This window comes from Mesocricetus auratus, unplaced genomic scaffold, assembly GCF_017639785.1.
Source record: "Mesocricetus auratus isolate SY011 unplaced genomic scaffold, BCM_Maur_2.0 Super-Scaffold_15014, whole genome shotgun sequence".
NCBI lineage: Eukaryota > Metazoa > Chordata > Mammalia > Rodentia > Cricetidae > Mesocricetus > Mesocricetus auratus.
The window spans coordinates 8427418-8445318 of record NW_024429186.1 but is presented as its reverse complement, the minus strand read 5'-3'; the positions used below and the strand labels follow the sequence as shown (position 1 = coordinate 8445318).

At 50.0% G+C, this 17901-nt stretch overlaps 1 protein-coding gene across 4 annotated transcripts in view; it reads left to right on the top strand.

The window, feature by feature from the left end:
- Tecpr2 (tectonin beta-propeller repeat containing 2) overlaps positions 1 to 17665 on the top strand; it is a 90297-nt gene extending 72632 nt beyond the window's left edge. For 2 of the 4 annotated variants that reach the window (XM_005068331.4, XM_013112190.3), the window contains exons 18-20: positions 13045 to 13186; positions 13576 to 13725; positions 14195 to 17665. In XM_005068331.4, the coding sequence (XP_005068388.1) occupies positions 13045 to 13186; positions 13576 to 13725; positions 14195 to 14349 (447 nt within the window). In that variant the 3' untranslated portion in view covers positions 14350 to 17665. Of the gene's footprint in view, positions 1 to 3224; positions 3943 to 6547; positions 7800 to 13044; positions 13187 to 13575; positions 13726 to 14194 lie in introns of those variants that run through there. The other 2 variants (XM_040742449.1, XM_040742451.1) reach the window with 2 other exon arrangements.
- Positions 17666 to 17901: the final 236 nt, after the last annotated feature.

Sequence of the window (17901 nt, the reverse complement as noted above, 5' to 3'; positions counted from 1 at the left end):
CAAGGATTGCCTTGGCTACAGAGTGAGACCAGGGTCACTGTGGGCAACTTGAATAAGATCCAGTCTCAAAAAACAAAAAGGCCAGATGTACTGAGCCTAGCATTGGGGGAGGTAGACGTAAAGAGGATTAAAGATTACCCTCAGCTACTACGTAGTGAGCTCAACGCCAGCCTGAGCTAAGTGGGGGCTTTGTACCAAAGACCCAAAAAGGAGAAAAGAGATGCTAGGTATAGTAGTGCATGCTTTAATACCAGTACCCAGGAGGCAGAGGCAGGCGGGTCTCTGTAATTACCATAGTCCAGGACTGCCAGGTCTACATAAACCTTGTTTCAACAAAAAATTTTTAAAAAGGAGTTATGACCCACATACCATAAAACTTACTCTTCTATAGTATACTGTATAGGATACTGCACAGCGATTTTTAATATATTCACAGAGTTGTGAATCACCACTGCCCAGTCCTAGAGTATTTTCATCATCCCCAGAGCAGAATCTCCAACTAGCCGACTCTTTGCCCTCAGAAACCTCAAGCCCCAAGCCTGTCACTGCCACTCATTACTTCCTGTTTGCCTCTTCTATACATTGTGTAGAAATGGAATCCTGATGAGTATATGGCCTTTTTTGTTTGTTTGACTTTTGGTTTTGGTTTTTCATGACAGGGTTTCTCTGTGTTATAGCCCTGGCTATTTATTTATTTGTTTGTTTATTTATTTATTTTGTGTTTTTTCGAGACAGGGTTTCTCTGTGACTTTGGAGACTGTCCTGGAACTAGCTCTTGTAGACCAGGCTTGTCTCGAACTCACAGAGATCCGCCTGCCTCTGCCTCCTGAGTGCTGGGATTAAAGGCGTGCGCCACCAACGCCCGGCTTGCTCCGAGTTCTTTCATGTTTTGGCACTCATCAGTTCTTCATTCATATTTATGACCTAATAACACTCCATAGTGGAGGCCACAGTCCATCCATGCCTCAGTCCCAGGTACTTGGCTTGTTTCTACTTGCTGGTTACTGTGGAGGCTCCCAACATTTGTGTGGAAATCTTAGGGAGACACATTTCAGTTATGCAGGGTCCTCTGCTCTGGTGAGGAGCCCTGGTGTCCTATAGGATGGCTCACTGTTTAAAGAATGGGAACTCCTATTTTCTGTACTCTGCCAGCTGAGTGCCCCAAAAAAACGTTTTTACTAATTTTTTGTGTCCTTAGTACATGTGAAAAGAGGTTTGTTTGCTTGTGATGGGGGTCTCACTGGTGGGTCTAGAACTGTGTACATAAACTAGGCTTGCCCCTAACTTGCACCAGTGAGAGAACAGGCATATGCCACCACACCCGCCTGTTCCCTCCAATTGATTTCAGGGGTATTTTGTCACAGCAGCAAAACAAGTCCAGTGAACACAAATTGAACTGCACTTTCCTGGGATAGATCCTATGTCATGATGATACGTCACCCTGTGTATGTATTGTATATGCTGTTAGATTTGGCTTGCTGGTACTATTGAGTTTATGTCCATGTTCCTGAAGAAGACTGATCTTTGACTTCCTGTTCTTGTCGAGAGTTTGTGTAGTTTTGGTGTCAGGATAATGCTGACCTCTAAAATGATTGTGGTGTAGGCACACTGGAGGCATAGCTTAGTAGTAGAGCTTGTACCCAACATGCATTAGGACCTAGCTGTAAAAAATAGACATTATTATTGGAAGAGTTTGTGACAGATTGATGTTCAGTAGTTTTTAAGCATTTGTTACAGTTTATCAGGGTAGTCATATTGTGTTTTGTTGTTGTTTGTTTCTTTGTTTGAGAAAGAATCTCACTATGTAGAACAGTCTGGCTTCAAACGCAGAGGTCTGCCTGCCTCTGCTTTAGGGATGCTGGGATTTAGGGAGTATGCCATCATAGTCAGATCATCTCTTTAAGATTTTTATGTGTGTGTCTGTGTGGGTGTATGTATGCCATGTGTGTGACCAGAGATCAGAAGGAGCCATGAGAGTTCCTGGTGCTCCAGTTACGGGTGGTTGTGAGTTGTCCAGGATGGGTGTTCAAGTCCAAACTCGGGTCCTGGGCTTGTCTTTGTGGGCAGTTCTTTTTTGTGTTGTTATTGTTCAATTTTTATTTATTATTATTGTGAGTGTTTGTGTGTGTGTGTGAGTGAGTGTATGTGTGTGTGCATTGGTGCGTTTGTGTGTGTGTGTGCATTGGTGCCTGTGTGTGTGTGTGTGTGTGTGCATTGGTGCATTTGTAGGTGTGTGTGTGTGTGACTCTGGAGATCAGAGGGGACTTTGAGCAGTCGGTCTCACCTGCCACCATGGGCTCCAGCTGCTGAACTCGAGTCATCAGGCTTGTGCAGCCACCGCTATTTTCTGCTGAGCCTTCTCTCCAATCCTGTTGTCATTACTCACTCTGTCTCTTTACTTGATACGTCTATTCTAGTCTTGATTCAGTTTGAGCCGTTTCTGCCTTTTCTGAAATTTGCTCATCTGTGTCATCTAACTTACATCCAGTTTCCATATATTGTTCTCATAATCCTTTTATTTCTGTGACACTGTAGTAGCGTCCTCTTTTATTTCTGGTTTTAATAATTCAGTCTTTTTTCTTTTCTTTTGGTGTGATGTGTGTACTTTAGTGCCCATGAGTGTGTGCTTGCACGATGTACATGAAGCGGCGTGACAGGCTCACTGGCCTGTGGGCTTCCAGGGATTCTCCTGTCTCTGCCTCCCATCTCTCCATGGAGTGCTGGGATTGCAGGTGCACGTGACCACCTCTGACTGTGGACTCTGGGGTCCACACTTCAGTCATCACACTCACTGTGCAGTCCTTACTCCTAGGCCGTCTCCCTAGTCCTTTTTTTTTTTTTCTCAGCCATCAGAAAGTTTGTCAACTTCATTATCTTTTCAACCCTTCTCATTTATTCCTCACATTCTTGTATACAGTGCTTTGCTTCTTAGTGATATCCCACTGGAGACTCTGAACTCACTTATTGCAGTCATGCGTTTTAAAGACAAGTGATGGCAGTGGACTATATGTAGGGCTTTGGCACATAGCTGTGGTCATGGTCGAGCTAGACTACGAGTTACAGTGGCAAAGACCCTGTCCACAGCCTCTGCCATAGGAACCTCCCTGCATGCTAGACATGGGGGAGCCGGACAGCATGAGCCCTTGGGTACCTGGCAATAGTGTTGCAGTAAGGAGGGTGTCCAGTCACAAACTTGTGTTCCTGTCTCCATCTATTCTCCACAGTGACCGCAAGAAAGCAAAGCTAACGTGGGGAGAAAGCTGTAATCTGAGTGACTGGAGGTCTTGACTGACTGTAGTGATGGACAGCTTGACCCAGGAAAGCAAAACAGAATAAAATCACCTGGAAGAACCCCAAACTGTGCTCGAATAACGCAGCTACCATTAAATGGCTATTACACATTAGCTCCTTCAGCAGTCCTGCGGAATAGAGCTGTTCTCTGATTTTGCACACTCCAGTGTGTTGTAGAAGGAATTCACTTTGCAAAACTGGGAATTAGTAAATACAAATGCTTTCTCGTTGGTTCCTCGGGCAGCTTCATATGTGTTGCTCTGCATGCTGCACTTTGCCAGGCAGTGCCCTTTCCTTAATCCTGTTTTGCCCCAAGAAGCAGAAGCCAGAGGAAGTTCTCCTACTTTATACGGACGTAGTTTTGCTTAGAACAGTTTAGCAGCCTGTCCAGCATCGCAACCCTGCCATGTGAGGCAGAGCCTGTCCGGAATCCACTCATGCTCCTCCTGACTGCCTCTGCATGGCTCCTGGTGGAGCCCTGAGCACCCTAGACTCACTCCTTTCTCAGGTTTGAAGCAGCAATGAGCTACTTGAGACGGTCCACTTGTACCAGCCTAAATGCGTTAAGTATTTGTGTCCTCCTTCATGGCAACTCAAAGGCAGTTACTCCTGTTCGTTTTGTGTGTGTGTGTGTGTGTGTGTGTGTGTGTGTTGTTTTTGTGTTTTGTTTTTGTTTTGTTTTATTCTGTTTTTCTGAGACAGGGTTTCTCTGTGTAGTTTGGAGCTGTCCTGGCACTCGCTCTTGTAGACCAGACTGGTTGTGAACTTACAGAGATCCGCCTGCCTCTGCCTCCCAAGTGCTGGGATTAAAGGTGTGTGCTGCCACCACCACCGGGCCATTGGTTGTTTTTTTAAAAACAGGATCTCATGTCATACAGGCTGATCTCAAATTTACTATGTAGCCAAAGAAAAGTTTGAACAGCTGGTCCTCCAGCCTCTGCTTCCTGATTGGTGAGATTACAGGTTTGTGCCACTATGCCCAAGTTTTTGTTTTATTAGGACACAGTCTCCATATTTAGCAAGGTTGACCTTAAACTTGTAGTGATCTTCCTGTGCCAGTCTTCCAAGTACTGGTACTCCAGGGACAGAGAAGAAGACTAAGAGTGGTTCAGGGAGTTGCCCTAGGCCTTATCTCTGCTCCAGAAGGTGGGGTAGGGTTGCGCTACACCTTTGGCCCAAGATGGAATCACCTAAGATAACCAAGATCTATGGTCCATGTGGGACCCAGCCCTGTCAGGAAAATGAAAACTGAACATTCTCCACTTGCCAGAAGACTGCTGACTGCTTGTCTCAGCAGAACAGCCTAACCACAGCCTCTGGCTATTGTAACGGCCAGAGCATCTCCCTCACCTTTCTGCCTCAGTGAGCTCCGGTGGTCACAGGTGGCAAAGCTGGAATGCAGGCATGGGTGTGTGACACCTGATTTGGCTCCTTCCTATGGCTCTAGGGTCCTAGATCTGTGCTGGGACACTGACTCCAGGAGCCATGAGGGTGGTGATGATGTGTATCCAGACCTCAGTGACATCATTCAGGGTTAGTGGTGAAACCAGCAGAGACTGTTCCTTAAATGGAATGCCCTGAAAAAGGAAGTTCAGGGTGAGGATTCAATAAGGTCTGAAAGTCTGCAGGATTTCCTGAGTCCAAGCTGTAGGAAGTGCATAGAGGGTCCATACGACTGTATGTATGACCTGTGTACCCTTGGCGTCCTCTGCACCTCTGCTCAGGCTTTGTGTCTCATGAAGGACATCCTCAGAGCTGAGTGGAGATGGAGCCACAGGGGTACCACAGGCACATGAAGTAAGTCACGGAACCCCCTCCCCCTTGAGTTAGCAGCAGCTCTTCTATTTTTGTTTCCTTGTCTCTGGTAAAACCTCCCTCTTAGAGTGGTTTTGGGGTGAAGTTTCTACAAAGCACTCAAAACAAATGAGTCAGTTTTCAGACTTGCTAGTGTTTGGGAGGACTTGGGGAAATATTTTTAGTTGTATTTAGCAGCTTTCAGAACTGGAGTTTGCAGAGTTTTCTGTGCATATGCGAGGTGCCTCTACAGCCAGTGCAGATGATGGAGTGATACAGTGATGGTGTGTTGAGGCATGTTCCCTCTGTTCCTAGTTAAACTTGTGTAACTTGTCTAATCTTCAGAGATGTGATTTCTCTCTTATCTATGTTCTGTAATTGATTCACTTCCATACAATGAGCACTCCTGAATCTTTAGATGGAAACCCACTTGATGGTGATATATGACATTTTTATGTGTTGTTGAATTCACTTTGCAAGTATCTTATTGAGAACCTTTACATCTCTGTTCATCGGGGAAATTGGTCTGTAGTTTTTCTTTTTGTCTTTATCTGATTTTGGTGTGAGTGTACTGGCTAGCTCCATAGCATGTATTTAGTAGTATTCTGATCCTCTCTGTCTTGTGGAATGGTTTAAAGAGCTTGCTCTTTGTCCTTTTTAAAAAGTCTGTTGGAAAACACGAAGCCATCTGCTCTGGACTTTTCTGTTTGGGGAGGTGATTGATGCCTCTATATATCATTCTTATCAAGGCATTGCTTTTTTTATCTTCTTTAATTAGTTCTGTAGGTTGTATATGTCTAAAACTTCATTCACTTCCTGCAGAGTTGTTTTTTGGAAGTATTCCCAAGTTATCCTCTAGACTTCATTGGTATCATTTGCAATTTCTCCCTTTTCACCTCTAATTTGATTAACTTGCCCTTTCTCTCTTTTGTCTAATTAGCTAAGTGTCTGTGGATCGTACTTAATTAAGTTTTCAAAGAAACAACTCTTTGTTTCATTTGTTTTTAATTTTTATTATAAGTGTGTGTGTGTGTGTGTGTGTGTGTGTGTGTGTGCAGGCACTCCAGTATATGTTATATGTATGTGTACACTATGTGTGCTCTGTGCACCCATACAGTGTCTAGAAGACAGAAGATACAGGGTCTCTCACTAGACCTTGAGCTCCTCATTTTCCAGCTAGGCTGGCAGCCAGGAAGCCTCAGCCATCCTCCTGTCTGTACTCCCTCAGTACTGTGTTTAGAGGCTCGCAAACCATGCTCCTTACATGGGTGTGGTCTTCCAAACTCAGGTCCTCATGCTTGCACACAAGCATTCCTACATACTGAGCCATCTTCCTACCCCGCAAAGGGTGTTTTTGAAGAATCTTCTCCCTGTATGGTCCCTGTGGTTTAAATGTTCCCAGCCTGCCTGCTTGCGTGTGTTCCCTGTCTTTAATAGTCTTTTCTTCCTTCCCGTGAGTAAGAGTGCAGGGAAGCCACCAAAACTCCGTGGGCATAAAGAGAAGTTTGTTGGAGAGAGCACGGTGTCATGGAAGCAGATTTAATACAACATTGAGCGAAGCGGGCTCTTTGCAGGCTGTTCCAAATGACTAGATGCTCTTGCCAAAGGTAACTGAGCTTTGGGGCGGTTTAAGGATGGTCCCTCAGATTAAGGGAGATTCCTGGTAGTTTAAAGGAGGCTCCCTCCTAGTAAACAGAAACTGCCTTAGGTTTCCATTTATCCAATAACAACCCTGTCTAGGACAGAGTTCCACTGGGGGAGGGACTGGCTTGGATCTAACACTGCTCTCCCTCCCTGCATCCCTCCCTCCCTGCATCCCTCCCTCCCTGCATCCCTCCCTCCCTCCTTCCCTCCCTCCCATGTTTCTGTTGTTTGCTTTTCGGTGGTGCCGGGGACTGATTTGAGAGTGCTAGGGACTCACACATGCTAGGCAAGCACTGACCACTTAGCCACACCCCAGATCTCTTTTCCTGTTTGTTGTTGTTTTTTAAATAGGGTTTCTCTGTGTAGACCGGGCTGTCCTGGAACTCTGAGGCACACCTGCCTTGATTCAGAGTACTAGAATTAAAGGAGTGTCTGTCACTAATTTCATATTTGTGTTGACTGTTCGGTTGTTTGTTTTGAGACACGATCTGGCTAAGGGCTTAGTAACCCAGGCGACTTTGAACTTGTGATCTCTTGCCTCAACCTTCCAAGTTGCTGTGACTGCTGACCTGTGCTTTAGTGTTTTCATAGCAGACACTTTGTTTAGATGTGACAATTTCTGATTTTAAGAATGGGGCAAGAAGGGGCTGATCAGAAGCCCCTTAGAATGAAGCTCAGTATGAAGCACTTGCGAGGCATGCAAGAGGCCTGGGGTCTATCTGCTGCATCCAGAGCAGGACTGGGCCAGGATGTAGATCAGTTGATAAGAGTGCATGTCTAGCATGCAAGAGGCATGGGCTTCATCCCCGGTACCATAGAAACCACGTGTGTGCTGTCACGTGCCTGTAATCCTGGCAAAGTAGAAGCTGGAGGTTCAGGGATTCAAGACCAGCCTGGGTTATACACTTTATTGAAAAATGTTTTTGCAGGTGTGGTCATAGAGAACTTTAGTCGTAGCACTCGAGGCAGAAGCAGGTGGATGTCAGCTTGAGATCAGCCCAGTCTACAGAGAAATTTCCAGGACAACCAGAGCTGGATTACATTGAGAGAGCCTGTCCCTAAAAACCCAAATAAATAGATGGATGGGTGGGTGGGTGGGTGGGTGGATACACACATACACACATACATACATACATACATACATACATACATACATACATACATATATACATATATACATACATACATACATGGATGAATGGCACTGTCATCTCCAGGGGCCTCGCCGTTCTGGGCTTTCCTCCCCTGAAAGGCTGGCCACAGGCTGTTTGTGAGAGCCCCTTGAGCAGCCCAGTGACAAGCTGTAAGGAACACAGGGCAGTGCTGCATGCTGACAGTGTCTCAGGGCCACAGTGGTCTACCTGCTCAGAAAAGCAGGCTGTCTGAGTTGCCCAGGAGCCTACTTCTGAGCATTTTTCTGCAAATATCCCCTGTAACAGCTAGCAAGTGCTGTTCTTGCTGGGCTCTGAGTCGTGCTGTAGTCCGGATGAGAGGTCCACTGGCATTAACATCTAGGTCTCAGATGACTTTTCTGAAACAAAGTGAAGAACCCAGAAGCAGAAGAGGTTTAGCTGGAGGAAAGAAAGGACTAATGAACACATAAATGAAGGTGCCACCATCCTGGGGCCCGTCTGATGATCCTATACAGCTCAGTATCCTAAGGTGTAAACCTGACAACATCGCAGTACACAGTAGAGACCCTCAGTCCTCTGGGAAGAGGCAAGTTCAGGGTGTGTCACATTGTAAATGGATTACAAGTTAAAAGAGAGGAAGTAGTCGAGGGAACCCATGGAAAAAGAATGGGCAGTCTTTAATGTGCCCCTGGCCTCAGGCTGCCCTGCTTGGGCAGCCGGTCCCCTGTGAAGAAATTCTCCTTTCTTTTAGCCTGGGCTGAGGGACAAGTGAGGGTGTGCATGAGTCACGTGCCTGCTAGGTTCCTGGTTGTAGGAATGAATGTCTGAGATAAAGGCTCAGCTCGGCAGTTTGAAGGACTCTGGTCTAAACCCAGTCACTCCAGGTTTTAGTTTGTAGTTTTTCTTACCCAGAATGTAAAGGAGTTGGGCTTGACTGGCCTCCTGGGTTCCTTGGAAGCCTAGATGGTATCTTGAGTTCTGGAAGACGGAAAAGTGTTGGTGAGAGTCTGTCTGCCCTACAACTGGAGTTAATTGTGCTGTCCACTGGCGGCGGTTTGGGGGTCCCGGGCTTTGTTCGTCTCTGCTGCGCTCATTTTGATAACATTTCTCAAGCAGCAAAACCCCAGACACGGGAGCTATTTGAGGGGAAGTGCGCAGCATGGCTTGCCTTCCCTAGGCATCTGCCCAGTTTAGGGGGAGGGTGGGTGGCACGAGGGAGCTAGGAGGTTGGCAGAAGGAAGGACTGCCCCGGCCTGTGGTGATTGTGGAATCCCTGAAGCCATCCCGACAGCTCACAGGACAGTGGGCTCTGGCTCCTGGACTTCGTGTGCGCCAGGGCCATGGAGCACTGGAGCACAGCCGTCTGTCCAGCAGGGCCTGGGGCTCACGACAGTAGGCAGGCAGGAAGGGCTCCCACGCACAGCGTGCTCATTCATACGTGCTGGGCATGCTAGTGGGTGAAGTGCTGCACCCTGAAATCCCAGCACTCAGGAGGAAGAATATGATGTTAGAGGCCAGCTTGGCATGAGCCTATCTCAAGGAGCCCAGGGCTGGGGGTGTAGTGCAGTAGTAGTGGGAGAGAGTTTACTTCGTATACACAAGATCCTGGATTGTCCCTAGAAACAAAGACACACACGTGCACACACACGCACACCACACGCCCGTACACCACATACATGCACGCGTGCGCGCGCGTGCGCCCACACACATACACACACTACACACCACACGCACACATGCATCCCAGGCCTTATTTGTGGTAGCTAACCCAATATAAATGGAGCAGAACTTACACTATACCTGATGCTTAGCAGACCCCCCCCTTTTTTGTTTTGTTTGTTTTAAAACAGGGTTTCTCTGTATAACCCTTGCTGTCCTAGAACTCACTATGTAGACCAGGCTGGCCTTGAACCCAGAGATCCACCTGCCTCTTCCTCCCAAGTTCTGGGATTAAAGGAGTGTGCCACCATGCCTGGCTCGGGTGACCCTCTTGTTTCAGGATCTGAGAACCCTCACTGTGGCCCCAAACAACTTCCTCAGCCCACACTGGGACTTTTCTCCTCCACTTAGGACGGTGCCCACAGGTATGCTGTGTCAAGAGCACAGTAATATCTGCAACCTGACGAGACAGGAATGGCTGCTCCTGCAAGGGCTACTCAGGAGGAAGGAAATGTGGCCTCGCTTGCTTTGAGTGATGAGGAATGATCCTGGGGCTTTATCATTTGGGAGCCTGGGACAGCATCCCCTACCCTACTGTATTTAATGGAGACTGTAGCCACCAGCAGCCCTTTGATCTGTAATATCTAAGCATATTGATAACTATAATTAAACTACTCGAGAAAGGGGATTTGGTTCCTCCGATCTCTATCCTATAGTCTTTTTAAATGACACTTAAAAAGTGTGTACATGTGCACCCACAGGTACATCTTTTTGTCTTAGCTTACCAAGATTCTATGTAGTTGTTAATGTTTCCATATTATTCTTGAATCTTTAAAAATGTTATATTTAGCTGTCTTGTGGAAGGGGGTCATGCTGTAGCACACACATGCAAACCGGAAGACACCTCACTGACCCTTGTTCTTAAACTCTATTCTACTGCACAGGGTGCACTCTTCATTCCATTTTTAAACTTAGGAAGTCTTAAAACTAAGCCAAAATTTTAGCTTTTTGCTTCTTTTTTAAAATAATTTATTTTTATTTTATGTGCATTGGTGTTTTGCCTAATGTGTGTCTGTGTGAGGGTGTCAGATCCCCTAAAGTAGGAGTAACAGACAGTTGTGAGCTGCCATGTGGGTACTAGGAATTTAACAGTGTTCTTAACCCCAGGCCGTCTCTTTTTACTTCTGGTTAGCCTGGTAGGCAGAGGGAGCACTAATGTGTGTGGACAGGCTAGGCCTAGGGCCTTCCTGAGTATCAGTGCTGTGGGATCCAGCATCCCTCACTCTGCCCAGGTGCAGAGTGGGACAGCCTCTTCTCCCCCTAGGCTTGTGCCTGTCACCCTCTAGGATTGGGACTTGACCTAGATCAGTCCTCACAATCTATACTTTATGACCCCAGACTATGGGCTAGAATGTGGTAAACTGTAAACATTTTGCTTAGAGGAGACATCCTAAGGCACAAGCAGCAGACACTGAGCTCTTGCTGCCCCTCAGGTGGAACTAGGAGAGCAGACCCTCTGCGGCATGTGTACCCTTTGACCCTTCTGGCCTAGAAGTTGACTTTTGAAAGTGACTCCAGTTTCTTAGGTTGCTGTTTTATGCCCCCTGTGACAGACGCTGCAGGGTCATGCAGAGCCCCTGTGGTATCAGCTACAGCCCTACAGTCTAGAGCCCTGACTCCGACAGCCCTTCTTACCTACCGTCACAAACAGATGCCTACATCTGCCTTCTCTCCACCCCTCTGTCCTCACACACGCCCTTCAACACAGTCAGTCAGTGACGGCTACAAGCCACCCCTGAGTGGCCAGTAGGAGAGAGGTATGGCAGGCTGTGAGTGCTTCAGTGGGGGATGGGTGGCTCTCCACAGTGGTGCCCTGAGAGAGTCTGGCAGCTGGAGCCAGCAGGGGTGTGATGTCACCATCATGCCAGGAGCTAAGTGGAATGTGGCTTGAAGCACGCACCGTAACCACACTCATGACGCCCTGGGAAGCTAAGTGAATATAGGGCAGGGACCACGTGTCTTTGAGTGACTGGCCAGGACCCGGGAAAAGAGTCCCGAGAGGGCGCACACTAGGGACTCCTGTGTCCAAGAAGGGCAGCATCAGCACGGCGACAGCCAGACCTTGAAGGCTTTGGTTGCTCACCTGGACTCGAGGTCACTGCGAAGCGTGAGGGCTGTGCTACTCTGCAGAGTGGCCCGCCCTGGCACAGCAAACAGCATCGGAGGTTTTGCTCTTGCCTATGAAGAGTAGACATCCATGGCATGCTGACCCACAAAGGAGCGGTGCAGCCAGCTCTCTCTGCCTCCGTCTCCAGTACTGCATAGTCCGCAATGCAGGCACGGACAGGAGGACTACCAGAGCTAAGGGGAGGACTACCAGAGCTAAGGGGAGGACTACCAGAGCTAAGGGGAGGACTACCAGAGCTAAGGGGAGGGCTCTGGGAGACCTCGGGTCAAGCGAGCCATGTGCCTAGTGAATGTGAGGATGGCCGGGGCAGGTGGCATGCAAGATGGCTGCGGTGCCTTTGCTTGTGGAGCACCAGCTGGGGAGGACAGCAGAGTGACCTCCTCCTGTGACCACCAGCTGGGGAGGACAGCAGTGTGGCCTCCTCCTGTGAGCACCAGCTGGGGAGGACAGCAGTGTGGCCTCCTGTGAGCACCTGGGGTGGGCAGCAGTGTGACCTCCTGTGAGCACCTGGGGTGGGCAGCAGTGTGACCTCCTGTGAGCAGCTGGGGAGGGCAGCAGTGTGACCTCCTGTGAGCACCAGCTGGGAAGGACAGCAGTGTGGCCTCCTGTGAGCACCTGGGGGGGAGGACAGCAGTGTGACCTCCTGTGAGCACCAGCTGGGAAGGACAGCAGTGTGGCCTCCTGTGAGCACCAGCTGGGGAGGACAGCAGTGTGACCTCCTGTGAGCACCTGGGGTGGGCAGCAGTGTGGCCTCCTGTGAGCAGCTGGGGAGGACAGCAGTGTGGCCTCCTGTGAGCAGCTGGGGAGGGCAGCAGTGTGACCTCCTGTGAGCACCTGGGGGGGACAGCAGTGTGACCTCCTGTGAGCAGCTGGGGGGGGCAGCAGTGTGACCTCCTGTGAGCACCAGCTGGGGGGGGCAGCAGTGTGACCTCCTCCTGTGAGCACCAGCTGGGGAGGACAGCAGTGTGGCCTCCTGTGAGCAGCTGGGGTGGACAGCAGTGTGACCTCCTCCTGTGAGCAGCTGGGGTGGACAGCAGTGTGGCCTCCTCCTGTGAGCACCAGCTGTGCCTTCTATCTCTTCTTCCGTCGGCTCACGCCCTGGTCCTGACCACTTCTGCCTTTCTGTCACCCGCTGAAGCTGTGTGGTTTGTCTGGTGGGGTGTCCCACAGTCTTGTCCATGAGACACTGTGAGGACGGCCTGATCCCCGCCTTTCTTTGCTGTGGGACTGCCTGTCAGACGCAGAGCACTAGAGCCCACAGTCTTGCCCCCTCTGCGTGACTGCTGCTCCTCACACCCTCTCCCTTCTCTGAGGACTGCCCCTTCCTGTTTCCAGCCTGCTGGGGTCACCTTGGTCAGTGTCCATTCTAGCCCCAATGACCAGATGCTGTGGGCCCTGGACAGCAGATGGAATGTGCACGTGCGGACTGGAATCTCTGAAGAGATGCCTGTGGGGACAGACTGGGAGCATGTGCCAGGTAGGGACAATCCAACAGGTATCCCATGGTGCCAGCCAAGGCAGGGGCTTAAATTCATGTGGGGCTGTTTAACTTGAGGTCTTGCAGCCCCCTTGTCACCCACCCAGTGGCCACATGGAAGTCCTGGGTGTCCTTTTGGGTCTGAGATGTTCTGAAGCAGGAGCCAGGAACCTGGCCAGCTTTGTGGGTTTGTGGGGTTGTGGGTTTGTGGGAATATGGCTTTCTCGGTGCCCAGACCCATCTGTGGCTGGGCTAGCCTGCTCGGGTACCAGAACAATGTCACCATACAGAAGACCTGGTGGCCAGTACAATGTCTGGAGAGAGCAGCACCAGGAAGGGGGCTCTGTCCTGTGCGCTCCAGAGATAAACTGATACCAAGTTGCCCACAGGGTTACAAGCCTGCCAGCTGGCACTGAGTACCAGGACCGTGTGGGCCCGCTGTCCAAATGGTGACCTCGCCCGCCGCTATGGCATCACAGACAAAAATCCTGCTGGGGACTACTGGAAGAAAATTCCCGGAAGTGTGTCGTGTTTCACAGGCAGGTTCTGGGGCATGGTAGACTCGGTGTCTCCTGGGGGAAGGGTGCATGTGTAGAGAGTCTACCCCAACTCAGCTCCACATCCAAAGCCAGAGCCAAGGACAAGGCCCCTGTGGGAGGGACTAGACACGGGTTTTGAAAGTCACCTGACAGGAACAGGTGCGGTGCTGCCTAAAACAAACAGCTCTGGCAGCTACTTACACTTGTAATCCCAGCACTTGACAGGCTGAGGGCAGAGACTGTTGGGAGTTCCAGGCTAACCTGGGTTACATAGTGAGTGCCAGGCCAGTCTGGCTTACAATGTGAGTATCAAAAAAAAAAAACCCTAAAAAATTAAATTGAGTGACCACACATTGGGGAAATAACTGACTCTCCCCATCTGAGCCAGAATATCACCAAATCCAGCCTGGACCAGGACCCTTTGTCTCAGACTGTCATACAAGACTGTGACTGGCTGTCATCTTTGCAGTGACCTCATCAGACGAGCTGTGGGCAGTGGGCTCCCCTGGCTATCTTCTCCAGCGACTGACAAAGACGTTCAGCCATTCACCCAATACCCAGAAGAACAGCCAGGGAGCCACCTCTCACCAGGAGGACCTGGAGGACGGATGGGAAGTCATCTGAAGGGACCCCAGGCGGCCAGTCAGGGCGGAAACTGAGGCTGTGTGATGGAGGGTGCCGTTTGCAGTGACTCGCTCAAAGACATGCCTCATCCACCGGCTGGACACCCCACACTGCGTTCATCTGTGTCTGTTTCCATCTCATTCTGGAGCTCACAGCCCCAGCCATGTTCCCGGAGCGGTTGCTGTAGCAGCAGCACCTTAGACATCCTGCCAGGGTCACCTCCCAGTGCGAGCAGTGGCTGTTGCTGCTCAGCTGCATGCACTAGTTACCTGGGCACCACAGTAAATCCTCTTCAGCAACTGCAGATCCTGGGGTGTGGGCCAACGGGGACACCGCCATAGGCAGATGAGTCAAAGCCAGGAAGCATCGGGCATGTGTCCATCCCAGAACCCCAGGCCCAACAGGTCAGACCTCGCAGCCATTGGATGTGTGTGGGGACAGTGTTGACTTCATCACAGGGCCCCTCACATCTCGAGAGATACAGGCCACAGTACATCCCACACAGACATTCCAGGTCGGAAAGCAGCAATCCAGGATGGGGGTGCTGGACTGTGCAAGCTATACACACAGGCACATCCTGGCCTCCTCAAGTCGCCCACACTAAGGGTAGCTGCCCACCTCCTGCCCACGTCAGCCAACACAACAGCCAGTCGACCAGACAGAACACAGAGGTGCCCACATGACCCGTTTAGTCCAGCACAGGGTGCTGATCAGACACCGGGGCTAAACTCATCTAGAGACATCTTTGGAAAAACCATTTGACCAGTGTGCCGCTGGGCATCCTAAAGCCAGGCACTTCCTCAGATGGTGAATCTAGTAATTGCCTTTTCATTTGATGGTTACAAACCTGAATAAGATACCTCATTTTAAGTGAAATCTCACAAATGTAGAAGATACACATATCTTCTGAAAACACTGAAGGTCTTTTGTTCCTTCAGGAGGTTTATCCTAAGCCCACCTCGTCTTGGCTATAGCTTTGCAGGGGTGGCCATCCCCTATCGTGTCCTCCACCCAACAGCAGCCGGTGTCTTCAGTGGGCGTGGCATTGCCTCCCCAGCAGATGGAAACGGTACCTCCTGCTCACAGCCACCACGTCCATCACAAGTCAGGACAGCAGCACTCCTTCCTCAGGCATGTGAGCTTCAGGGCAGGCTGGTCACTGTGTGTCCTTCCTGGAGCCTGCTGCCCCCACCCAGGAGGTTGCTGTCACTGCTCCACACTGGCTGCTTTTTTCAGTCTGCCTGGTCCAGGCGGCTACTTGATGTCTGTTTTCTACTAAGCATGTGTCAGGACCCCTGTCCCAGGTGAAGGCCTAGGCGTCATTAAGCGGAGGCTTCCAGGTCTCAGCAATGATGAGCTACTGAGAGCCTTGACTGCACTTAACTTTATAGACTCCTTTTTGTAAGAGCTGGATGGCAGCAGAGGCGGCCCCAGCTGGGCTGCACCTCTTCTGTGAATGGCGTGCCTCGCCTGGCTCCTCACAGTGGCATCACCCCCCAAGCCCATGGGACGACAGTGCAATCAAAGCCAAGTTAAGTGGACACTCAAACTACTTCAAGCTTCAGTGCTTTCTGTGATTCCCTTTGTGGTTTTAAACTGTAGCTGTGCTTTGAGATCATGAAAAATGTTAGACTTTTTGCAAATGTCGAGTCTGATTATTGAGCATCTCCTGCTGGCTACAGAAAGCCCACCAGCCCAGCCACACTGCAGCAGAGCCCCGCTGCCTGGTCTCAGGGCCCGGGTAGTGTTGTGCCAGCTTCCCCCGGTGGTAGAGTGGGCAGTGACTAGTCCACAGATGGGCACGCCCCCTGGCAGCCCTGGAGAGCATGCCTGAAAGAAGGGCTGTCCCAGGACATTAGTCTTTTGTTGTTTTGAGACAGTCTTATGTAGCCCAAGCTGGCCTCCAGTTCACCATGTAGCTAGCCAAGGATGGTTTTTCCTGATCCTTCCGCCTCCACCTTTCAAGTTCTAGAATTACAGGTGTGCACCACCATGTCCTGCTAAGATGCAGTGAAGTCTGGGTATAGCTCATTTCAGAATCCCCACTGGGGTGTTCTCCTAGACTAGAATTCTTAAAATCATGACAGTACCCACATACACTCCCAGGTTACTGCTCAGGTCTCCCGGCTTCACACAGTAAACACGGGCCAGGACCTGGCTTGGCAAATCTGCTGTCCTGTGCCCATGCCACCAACTCCTGGAGTCACCCCAACGAGGGTCAGCAAGTCAGGTACAACCAGCCAGGCCTGACCGCGAGCACCAGGCAGCCTGTAGTCAGTGTCACGGCATTCCATGGGCAGTGCCGGTGCCGGCAGAGGGGGCAGCTGCACAGCTGCTGTGCCTGCTGTTTCCATTTAGCATGAAAAACCTGCCTTTCCCTCCTAGAGGGCAAGTGCTTTGTACGCCCGAGTGATGGGAGAATTCTATGTATTCAAAATGCAGAGCCTCTAAGTCAGAAACCCATGTTGGCTGGGGGTGTGACTTAGTGATGGACCTACCATGCACACCGCAGCACAGGCCAAAGCCCTACATGGACCCAGAGCATGCCTGCAATCCCAGCACACAGGAAGCGGAGTCAGGATTGCCACACGTTCCAGACCAGCCTGGACCGTATAGTAAAGGCCTGTCTCAAAAACACTAACGCTAAAAGTCAGCAACGTGAGAAAGAAACATGATTGGCACAGGTGTGGCACCCATGTTGAATGTTCACTGTAGGAACTTGTCCAAACCAGTAGGAAGGAACAGGACACAGAAGGACAGAGGAGGTGACCGGAGCAGTCCCCGAGAGGAGAGCCCAAAGGCACAGCCCTCGGGGAGCTCTGATGGGCCTTTGGTCCTAACGCCCTCACACGTCTGCCACCTCTGGAACCTTTCAAGAACAAAGTCAGAGCTGGGATGCACCATGGCACAGTAATCCAGCACCTGCCTAGCATGCTGCTGTCCCCAGCTTCAGTTCTCAGAGTGGCAACAGAGAGCAAAGCAGGGAAGGTGCCACTGTCTGTGACCGTGAACAATGCCCGCGATGTCACAGCGTGTATGCCAGCAGGGCACACGGGCCCCACCCCACAGGGGATCGTAGGTAAACTCTCTGGCCTGTCACGACAGCATGGCTTACAGATAGAGGAGGAGGACATTGTGTGGTGGAGGCGCTCCTCGTGCCGCCCCCTTCAGGAGGGGCAGAGGAAGACAAGTTCTCACCTGGGACAAGCAGCTGGCCAGTGATTGTTTCCAAGTTGTGTCTTTTGTATCCTTTGAATGTTGAGCCATGTAAATGTAATATTTATTTCAAAACTAAATAAAGTTTACATTTTAGAAACTCAAGTCTCATAATTTTGCAATACTAACAGTACTTGAATCAAATATCACAAAATCAATACCAAATACATTTTATAAAGCGTTTTCATAGCTGGGCGTTGGTAGTACATGTCTTTAATCCCAGCACTCAGGAGGCAGAGACAGGCCGATCTCTGTGAGTTCGAGGCCTGATCTATAGAGTGAGTTCCAGGACAGCCTCCAAAGCCACATAGAAACCTTGACTGGTGACTGGAAAAA